Raw genomic sequence first — 10,902 nt, 5'->3', positions numbered from 1 at the left:
CAGGCGGTTCAGAAAAGGCCATGATGAAACGGCCTCCCCTCCATCCTCATACACAGCCATGGCACTGTTCTTATCCCAGTCTGACTGCCAGGGCAACGTCCAGGGAATCCTGGGATTGGCAGTTGAGGGAGGGAGGGGCCTTCAGAATCTCCAGCAGCCAGAGAGCTCTTAGGCCTCATGGAACTACAAACCCCAGAATGCAACGGGAGGCAGCCGGAGCAGCTATAGTGGTAACAGCAGCGCTGTAAGAGTGCAGTGTGGCACAGTGTGGTACAATGTGTGCGTTGGGTTTCTCCCTGAAGAGACGCATGATGCCAGAGCAGTGAAGGTGGAACAGAAGCACTGTCTCTGTGAGAGGGCAGTGTGGCAGTCATGATGCTACAAGCCCCAGGACCCCTCAAAGCAGTGAAGAAAGCACTATAACTGTATATAACTGCGAAAGGGGCCGAGGTCCAGTGTCTAAGATTTAATACCAATGCTTGTTGTTTATATACATCCCGCCTCTCCCTCAGAACAAGGCGCTAAGGCCAAGGGTGCCTCCACACTGCAGAAACCCCACGTTAGCCACCGCGGCTCCAGCCTACAGGACCCTGGGATCTGTAGTTCCGTGAGGCCTTGTGAAACTACGTAGCCCAGGGTTCCACAGGATGGAGCTGCAGCACTTGAAGTGGCCTCAAACTGCATCATTTCCACAGGGTTCAGGCCCTGCATCCACACTGGAGAAATAACCCCGTTTGGAAGCGCTTTAACTCTTTACTGGCTCTAGGCTATGGGCCCCACAACGTGCTCCAACTCCCAGAATGCCGTAGCCTTGAGTCAAAGGCTTAAATCGCTTCCAAACCGGGTTATTTCTCCAGTGTGGATGCAGCCCACAACGTTCTATTCTCCCCGCCCCTCCTCAGGCGAAAGCAACCAATCACAGCTCAGCAGGGGGCGGGGTTAGCGCTCTGACATCCACTAATCAGGAACCGCAGAGGGAAAGGGGAAGCGGGGCTTCTGATTGGACGAGAGGGAAGGTTCCGAAGTGAGTGGGCGTGGCTTCGGAGGACCAATCCAGGCGCCTCTTGTCGTTGGCTGCGGGAGGGAGAGGCTTGAAGGGGGCGTGGCTTTTGGAGCCCATGGCTGCAGCAGCAGGAGCGATGCTGGGCCACCGTTGGGGTGAGTGGAAGCAGCCCAAACGCACCGCAGTGCCTTGACTGCCCTGGCTCAGCGCTAGGCATCCTGGGAACTGTAGTTTACTGTGGCAGCAGAGCTCTCTCTGACAGAGGAGGCTGGATGCCTCACAAAACCACAGTTCCCAGGATTCCCTGGCAGTGAGCCCAAGGCAGCCAAAGCCGTCTCAGACTGGCCTTCTTCTTTCTGCAGCCTTCCCAGGAGTCATTAGAGGCCTGGTCTAGGAAGCTAAGCAGGGTCAGCACTGGCTAGTAATTGGGTGGGAGGCCGCCCTCAAAGGCCAGGTGCCAGGGAATCCTGGGAACTGTAGTTTTGTGAGAGGCTCAGCCTTCTCTGCCAGGGAGCTCTGGGGCCTCAATAAACTACAGTTCCCAGGATTCCCTAGCACTGAGCCAGGTCTCAAGCTGGATTGTATTTCTGCTGCAGTGTGTTCTGGGCCTCTTGTTTCAGAGGCAGGGACTGGGAAAAGCCCCTCTGAGGAGTCCTTGCCTGAGGAAACCCTGTAGAATTAATGGGTGGCCAGAGATTAATTAATACTTATTACTCATTAATAACCAGGTGACCAGAGGTCCTCCTTTTCTGGGGCATGTCCTACATTTCCAGCTTCTGTCCAGGACGCCTTCCATCCTAAGAAGCAGGAATTTACATTTCCAGGAGTGTTCTTAGCTTTGATTTTGTAACGTCCTCCTTTTCTCTCGAAGGCCCTACATTTTGCAGTGCCTTGTCCTCTTTTCCAGGGAGGACCTCTGGTCTCCGGCACCCAGGACCCCCCAAACCGTGATCCCTTTATGGGGCCAGTTTGAGAGGCATTAGACTCCTTGCAAGCTTTCAAAGCGCCACTGGCCTCTCCACCAGGCAGATTAAAAACCATCTATCTATCTATCTATCTATCTATCTATCTATCTAGTATTTCCTGAAGTACCCACAGGGCAAAATGTGGTGCTTTCCATTGGGACAGAATTCAAAGGTATAGCCATGTTAGTCTCTGGAATCAGTGTGTAGAGAGATCTTGAGCACCTTTGAGACTCACTGAAAGAAAGAAATTGGCAGCAGGAGCTTTCATAGACTGCAGTCTACTTCCTCAGATGCATTTCCTCAGAGACCAGTGGCATAGATATATCTGTCTGTCCCTGGCTTCCCCTCCACCAAATGCATCTGAGGGAGTAGACTGAAGTCGGCCAGTTTCTATCTTTCAGTGAGTCTCAAAGGTGCTACAAGATCTCTCTCTAGCCGCAGGGCAGGAAGAGGTGAGGGTGGCCTGCGTGAATGCCCCTCCATTGACACCTAAACTGAGAACAGCCACATCTTGACCAAGCGCAGGCTTGTGACTAACATCGTCATACGTTTTTCCCTCCTGTATGGTTTTTGATATCTTTCCCCGATGAAGAAGCACTAGGCCCTTCTTCAGCTCATGCTTGGTGGCATCAGTTGCTGGAGTGGCCCCTGTCGCTTGCTGGCCCTTGGAGCGACTCTATGCTTTGGGAGTGGAGCTTTGAAAGCTTGCGTCATGTATTTTGTGCATTTGGGTGGTTCCCATAAAGGTATCGCTGCTTTGTGGATTTCGGATGATACTATACTTTGCTACATGGCCAACCCCAGATACAGTTTATGGGGTCACTTTAAGCCAACGGACAACTTGAAGGCTTGCCTCCCTTCCCCACAACCTTCCCCAAGGCTGATGGCTTGCAAAAGAAGGAGACACCGTTGAAATCCTAAATTAACAGTTCGACTGCAGTTCTAGGTTAGTTGTCTTCCCACCTTCCACCTCCTGTCTATGTCTGTAACATGAAGGACCGATATCTTTTTTACTACATCATAACATTTTAGTTGTTGCTAAGATGATATTACTGGCAAAAGATGCTACCTTTCCCCCGATGAACAAGGAACAGATAACCTGCAATTTATGACACGCTGTTGAACATAACGTCTTGCAAGGCGACTCGTTTTTATTGTTTTTCTTGCTTCCAGTGTTTGACAAATTATCACGTTTGCTGCATTAAATGTCTTTTATTGATTCTATAGTTGTCTTTTAAGTAATCTGAAAGTATATGTAACAGCAATTTTTAAAAAGCTAAGTACAGTAATAAAATATGAAAATCATCAAGAACCTGCAGTGACTATCTTTGTTTTGTAGATTTTGGCAACACAACGGATACCGTCCAAATGATACCACAGGATCTGTTTGCAGAACTAGTAAGTAGCATATAAAAAGAAAAGAAAACGAGAGTTCATTGTGTATCTGTCTTACGTTATTTTGTCGTTTTTCTTAGAAGTTAGCCTGTCAAAAGAAAAACAAGGACTCACATTGTCTTAAGGCAACCTTCCCCAACCTGATGCGCTCCGTTTGTTTTGTACTAACAGTCCCATTGCACCCGCCAACAATGGGAATTAATCAGAGTTGTAACCCAAAACATCTTGAAGGGTGTATTGGATTATGTTGCTTGATAGGCTGTTTTTTAGGCTGCCTTTAAGATTTAGGCTGCAATCCCGTGTATGTTTTTCTTCTGAAAAGTGTCACGGTTCGCATCTGAGCCAGTATGCAATTCATATGGGAAATATCCCATATATACTCAACTGTAAGTCGATGTTGCGTATAAGTTGAGGGCAGGTGTATTAGCCAGAGGGCACTGGGCTGCTGAAGAGACTTGAGGGGTAAGCCTATTACCAGCTTGACCCATGCATACTTCGACCCAAGTTTTGGGGGCACAAATTTTTTGACTTACAGTTGAGTATATACTGTAGGTTCTAGTTTCCACTGAGTTATGAAACTCATTGGGTGACTCTGGGCCAGTTACACACAGAGTTGTTGGGAAGTTAAAACGAAAAGGGGGGAACCACTTGGCTTATACCATTTTGAACTCATTGGAAGAAACGTGGGGTATAAATGTAATGAGTAAACATGAATTGGATGACATTGTTAGACACAATTTTCCCAACTTCCATTGATAGTGAGTTATTTCTTTGTGGGAAATGCACCAGAGTCCAGTCTCATTCAGCGTCCAAGTGGCAGAGGGTTGTTTGGGTGTAACTTCCAGATCCAGAAAATGTTATTGGGGGATGTCACAAGAAGTCATCCATATTCAAAGCCATCCATGCTGCTTACTAACTGTACTGCTAGGTGAGATCATTAAGAGTTTGGGGGTTGGCTGCTAACCACTCTACTTGTCATTGGAGTTAGGTGGTCTGGTCGCTGTTATGGGCTAGATGAGAATCAACGGAGTCGCTCTGGATCCAGTAAGATAGAAGCTCTGTGGGCGAATGGTTCCCATATCTGGGAATTGGGCAAGTTATCTGTCCTGGATGGCACTGCACTCTCCTGAATACAGTATATGGTTTAGAAGTACTCCTAAGTCCATCTCTCGCATAGGAGGCCAGATGGACTCTGTAGCTTAGAGCGCCTGGGACCACTTGTCCATTAGCTACAGGTCTTTCCTGGAAAGGGATTACCTAGCCACAACAGTTGATGTGTCGGTAACTTTCTGGTTAGTCTACTGTGATATGCTTAACACTGAGCTACTCTTCAGTGCAGCATGGAAGCTGCAGTTAGTCGAAAATGTTACACAAGTCATATAATACCAGCTTTCAAGGAATAGCGCTGGCTGTTAATGCTCTGGTTTGAATTTAAGTTGCTGGTGGCACACACCATCATTAATCTTGAAATCTCATTTCTTTTCACTGTGTCTCCCTCTCCCTGCAGTATTGCTTCACCTGTTCCCCAGTAAGTTCTGCTTTCTCATCCAGACAGCAGTCAGTGTATGATCTTTTGCTCCTTCAAGCTTCCTGTCCTCATTTCATACAGGACCCATTATGTGGCCCTGTATCTCACTGCAATTTCAGCCGGAAATACTCATATTCATATTCTCCTTCAATTTAGCATGCTTCCATTTCCCCCTTTTCTGTTTTTTCATGTACCCATTTTAGATTGCAAACCCATTGTTGAACCTGCACATGGATTATATTGCTCATTTGTTATTTTGTCTACTATGTACATGGGTTGTGTTATAATACCATGACACAGTGATACTAAAACATTTCACCCTTGGGACTCTCCTTTACAGCTACATGTGGACATGGTGCCCCTCCCTTGATGTAGTATGTGAATAAAAATATTTTGTTTATTTAGTATGCATACACAGTATTGATTCACATATTCATGTATATTGATGTTTTAATATTTTATAAGGAAATAACATTCCTCAAATTAGAACAATTTTATTTAAGTAAATTCGGTATCAATGCATGTGTAAATTTTACACATAAAAAGGAGGAGCAGGAGCAGGAGAGCTTGGGATCAGGGCCTGCAAATCTTTCTCCACCCTTGAGCAACTCTCTCTCTCTCTCTCTCTCTCTCTCACACACACACACACACACACACACACACACACACCAGGGATGCCACCTCACTTTTTGAGATCCAGTGCCATAACATGAACTGATGGTTTTATGAATTGAATCAGAATGGATGAATTGGTAATTTATGAAAATCAGTGGAATTGAAATTTGAAGTTTTTGCCTCTTTGGATAATGCTTTTTTATTTAAAAATCACTTATGTGGCTTGTAAAATATTTTATTTGAAGTAAAAAGCTTTTATAGGTGTTGGATTGCTTGCTTGTCAGAAGACTTCATTTGGTGGTTATAAGATATATTTACAGCTGTTGACTGATTGGAGTAATTTCAGTTGATTTCAATTTGTACATTTACCAGATTAAATTTTCACAAAATTTCAACATGGAGCCCATACAGACAAGCCAAAATAAAGCTGCTTCGGTTCACTTTGGAGGTATGCTGTTTAAATGATGCATCGTGCTAAGAGGCCAGAAACCGTGCCAAAGCCACGCTCCAGTCCTAAGGAGTGAAGCACAGCTTTGGGACAGCTTCAGGCCTCCTAAGATGTGTGTGTCATTTAAACCGCATACCGCCAAAGTGACCCGAAGCAGCTTTATTTTGGCCTGTCTGTACAGGCCCATGGACTCATTCTGGGAGATACCTGTTTGTGAGAGAGCTTACAATAAGAAGGAAAGGGCATCCTTAATCTCTGTTTATTTTTTTAATTATAGGAACAAAAGTGACAAAGTTGCCTAAAAATTAGTTTGCCTAACTTTCAGCTTCAGTGATTGCTATTAGTCTATTAATTAGCTAGAGGTTAAACAGATTAATGTACTAAAATGTGCAGGCATAAGTAGATTTCTAAAGCTGACTAGTCAGTGTTTTCCTGTTATGATGCTGACAATTAGCTGATTGTCAGCTATCTATTCTTGGAACAGTGCAGCACCATGTAGGTTTTCTGATTCAGAAGCCAATTTTTTAGACCAATTCTAGAACTAGACACATACAAACTCGGGTATTGTATGCCATCTTTTCACTGATAATATATGAGTATGAAAAGCACATGCTTTCCAGACAAAAAGATATGTTCAAGTTGAACTTGCAGTTAGCAAATAATTACTGTCTGTCTTTTAACCAGTGAAATCTGCTTCTCTCTCTCTCTCTCTTTTAGTGTGAACAAAGTATCTGGTATCTGCAGTGCCGCATCCCAGCAGTAAATACAATCCAACTATGTCAGGTAAACTGAACAGCTGGCAGTATTATGAAAACAATATTGTTCCAAGTGCAGTTGCTAGTCTTAACAATAGTAAGTTCAATAAATCAGTTGCTGAATGGGTAGGCACTAGTTATGTAAAATTCATTTATTCATTTATAATCTACTCTAGTTGGAATTAACGGTTGGATTTAGGCACTGTTTAATTTGTCTTTTGGTGAAACCCTATTAATTGTATTTATTTCCTAGAGATTTCAAGCAGCTGGAATTGAAATAACTGCTAGTGACCTGGCAAAAGTAGTTAATGCCATTTCTTTTGTATTCAGGTAAGCAAAGGCAGTCCTTCCTGCTGCCTTAGTTGCTCAAGAAATGCATGCCTGCTATTTTATTCCCAGTGTAGCACAATCAATGGCAAAAGGGCAGAAAAGGAAGCTCCCTATTATTGATCTTTACTTGCAACTTCTATTTGTATAGAAGTGTTTGATGTGGTATAGAATGCATTTGCCTCTTCATGTTGAACAATGAGGCCTGGTTTAGCATTTTACATTAGACTCTGGAGTGTTTTAAAAAATAGGGATTTTTCACATACACAGATGTCAAGGTAAAATGGTTTTTCTTAGCTGGAAAGACTGGACATGAGGGCAAACTAATATGTCTCTCTTCAATCTTTGTCACAGTATTCTTTGTGAGAATTTAGTAGGATAATTCCAGATGTGCTGTCCTGACCTCTTTTAGAAGCAGAGAAGATAAAACATTTAGATCTTTAGAGTATAATATTTCAGCAAGTACCAAATTAAGTGCTAATTTCTTTTGACAAAAGATAACTTTGAAAGACTGATCTTTTATATTGACACCCCCCCCCCTTTTATGTTTTGTATAGCACAGCAGCAAAAAACAAACTGTCACCTGAAGAATTGTCCACCAAACTAGGAAGCGCAGCTGGTAGCCTGCCAAAACAAGCGGTACAGGTTATCCGGCATGTATGGAATGAACAGGGAAGAGCTGTCATGGAAGCAGAAGATGCAAAAAATGTGGTAGCTGTCGGACAGGTAAACACTTCTTTCTGGTAGAGGTTTACACTTACCCTATTTCTTTAGAGCGCTGGAATAAAATGATCAGGCATATTGAACATGTGAAAAAAAAATCTGAATTATATGAAGAATGGAGATTTCCCATGTTGAACACCTGAATATACAGTAACTTACAAACCATGCTCCAGTAGACCTTGGGATTCCTTAGAAATTTATCATTATCAATATCTATTTGTTCCTCTTCTACTAGAGGATGGACATCTTTGTAGCTAATTGAATGATAGTCATACTCACCGATTACTGAATTAGAAGTTCAGCAGTAATGGTCGTTATAAGGTTCTTTGTCTTCTTCTACAGACTTACCTTGGTCAGGTATAAGTGCAAACAAATGTCAGGTCTAGAATTCATTTTTACAGGCAGGTTTGGCTTGTGCCCAACATAAACCGAGCCTGTATTCTAGAATAATCTGCAGCATGCAGGGGCTCATCAGCAAGAGAGTTAATGATAAAAGAGATTCTCACAGGTTACAAAGGGTGAAATGTAGTGATTGAAATATTAAAATAATTTTACTGAGAAGTCCCATTTTGGTAAAATCTAGTTAAAAACAAAAATCCATCCTCCTTTCAAATGTCACACTGGTTTAGTTCACGCATATATTGGAATTGGCAATTTTTGGATTGCTGTGATCCAGAAAATAGAGAAGGGAATCTGAGCATGCAAGAGGCAGAGGGACCCATGAGCCCAGGTCTGATTCATGAAATGCCAAACCACAATTTGGTGTTGAATTTCAACATAACGCCTGGTATTTGGCATTTCCAAATAATTCCAGTTGCCAGAGCAAACATCTGAAATGTTTGTTTTTGTTTGTAGCTTATTGATTTTCAGTGGAAACTGGGAATGGCAGTTAGTTCTGACAACTGTAAATCTTTGAAATCACCATATGTTACCATGGCAGTAAAAGTGGCAGATGCTTCAGGGCACATTACAAGCAAAACGTTTGAAATGACAGTCTCACAATTTCAGGTTGGTACTCATTTTTCATATATCTTGCTATTGTTACCCATTCTGACACTATTACAAATGAACTGTATAATGTTAAGCGGTTCTCTGGTCTTAAATCCAATTGCTGTTTTCAAGTAGAGTAGATGAACTGAATTCATGGCTAAATGGTAAGAACACTTATGTGAACTTTATTGATTCAGTGGGTCTACTCTAGTTGGGACTAAGCATTAGACTGAAGCCTTTATTTACTGTGGTAGCCAATCGGTGAAGCTAATACAACAAGAAGCAAAACATTCACAGGTAATAGATAATTTAAATGGTGCATATTAAGTTCATATTGGTAAATGAATCAGTCTTCTAGCTGAATGAACTTCCGTATTAACATGAAAGCTCAAAAACAGGGAAATCTGAGTAGTATTCTGGCCTAGGACTGGGTGTAAAACATAGGTGTTTTACAGACCGGCGCTGCTCTTTGCTCCGCGAGGGGGTCGCAGCATACAAACCGCGGCCCAAAATGGAGCTTCTTCCTGCGGCGCCGTTATGACGTTGCGAGGCGCCCATGGCGCACCCGCGACGTCATAACCACCGCGACCCATCTGGACGCTATGCGTCCAAGACGTAAACATGGCGGCGGCCGTGTGGAACGGCCGCTGCCATTTGTCACGGACTGAGTCCGTGATAGGGAAAGGGGCGTCTAGAAGAGACGCCCCTTTTTTAAAATGGGACGTCCTGAGGACGTCCGAAATGGCGGCCTATAACCTGCCATAGTTTTCAACAATGGTAAGAGGAGATGAAATTATAAACCTTTAGTGGTTTGGGCTAAACATGAAATGCAGACATAATTGTGCACCATGGCTGGTTTCAGAAACAGACACTGGGTGAATTTGCATGGGAAACGTGGAAAGGAATGGCCTGCCGGACGAGATCCATCAAATCACCAATCTAGAGAGCTTTAAAAAAGCCATTAAAGCTGCTCTCTTCCGGCAGGCCTTCCCGGAATAAAATACTCGGCCATGAATAAGACTTCCCATTTATCGAACTCTGTTCATGGTTATTGTCTGGATTTTAAGTGTTAGTTTTAGTTTTATATTGTTTAATCTTGTTTTAAGGGGGGTATTGTGTATATATGGATGTATTTTTGTCTGTTGTACGCTGCTTTGATTGCTTGGCAAAAAGCGGGATAAAAATAAAAATGTTATTTTATTAAAATTTTATTTAAGACTGAAGCGCACATGTTGCTACAGCGTAAAATGGTCTGGAACGGAATTTGAACTTGTATGTACAAACCAATCCTTGAATGTGCTATATCTGATGGTGTTAGTGCAAATATTTATCTGCACTTGTCCGCTTTCTATTTTAGAACTTCTACAGTCAATTCAAGGAAATGGCAAGCGTTCTTGAGATGGTTTGAATGACACCTCAGCAGATGATCTGAATCAAATGAGCCCTTTAGTATTTCTTTTGAAAGTTAATAGGATTTGTTAAGAAAAAAAACATGGAAGTTGATCATCATTCTAATTTCCTACATGATATTGGTGATTTGTTAGATAATACCAATGCGAAAGAACATCTGAAGACTCACAACCAATCTATAAAAAGACTTTTTATTGACTGAATTTCTAGAATGTCCTGCTTAACAGCAGAAGTAGGAAGCAGATAGAACTGCCACTAGGCCTCAGAATGTGGATATATGGGCTACACAGGGTAAGTTAACTAAGAGATATTGGGATATAACTACCAATGTTACACCTTTTGTTAAATATTTAGTGCTCTTTGTTTTAAAACTAAACTTATATTCTGTAATATACTGTATAACTAATATGTTACCTATGAAAAATGGTTTCTTGTACATTTTAGGAGCCAAAATTCCATTCTCCTACTAAGGAATATTGAATCTAATGAATAAAATAGTGGAAAACATTTTTTATTTCCATTCATTGCCTATTGCTAGGTGGGAGGGTGTTGCTTAGTAACCTTTAGGTTGCATATGTTAATGAATCTACCTACCTACAGCTATAGGTATTTCACACAGTAATTTAGGCTCGAATTCAAAGGTACACTAGTAGGTGTAGGAATTATTTATGGCAAATTCTGACTCATCACTTTTTAAAGCAACTAAAATATCAAACAGCCCAATCGAAGAGAAGTCAAGGCCA

At 42.4% G+C, this 10,902-nt stretch overlaps 1 protein-coding gene across 3 annotated transcripts; it reads left to right on the top strand.

Annotated features, from left to right (window-relative positions):
* The first annotated feature begins 1,059 nt into the window (after positions 1-1,059).
* LOC149319106 (COMM domain-containing protein 6-like) lies at positions 1,060-10,654 on the top strand. 3 transcript variants are annotated; one of them, XM_089511125.1, is made up of 7 exons: positions 1,060-1,158; positions 3,308-3,366; positions 6,672-6,737; positions 6,963-7,039; positions 7,594-7,762; positions 8,615-8,767; positions 10,107-10,654. In XM_089511125.1, the coding sequence occupies exons 1-7, from the start codon at positions 1,119-1,121 to the stop codon at positions 10,155-10,157; spliced, it is 615 nt and encodes a 204-aa protein (XP_089367251.1). In that variant the 5' UTR covers positions 1,060-1,118; the 3' UTR covers positions 10,158-10,654. The 3 variants fall into 3 exon arrangements, with proteins under 3 accessions (XP_089367251.1, XP_089367253.1, XP_089367252.1); XM_089511127.1 differs by having other exon boundaries at positions 1,064-1,158; positions 7,599-7,762; XM_089511126.1 differs by lacking the exon at positions 1,060-1,158 and adding an exon at positions 2,116-2,914.
* The last annotated feature ends 248 nt before the right edge of the window (positions 10,655-10,902 follow it).

The sequence above is a fragment of the Sceloporus occidentalis genome, unplaced genomic scaffold (genome assembly GCF_023333645.1).
Source record: "Sceloporus occidentalis isolate IW3139 unplaced genomic scaffold, rSceOcc1.0.p SCAF_2, whole genome shotgun sequence".
NCBI lineage: Eukaryota > Metazoa > Chordata > Lepidosauria > Squamata > Phrynosomatidae > Sceloporus > Sceloporus occidentalis.
The sequence above is the reverse complement of the archived record's forward strand: the minus strand, read 5'-3'. Positions and strand labels throughout refer to the sequence as shown.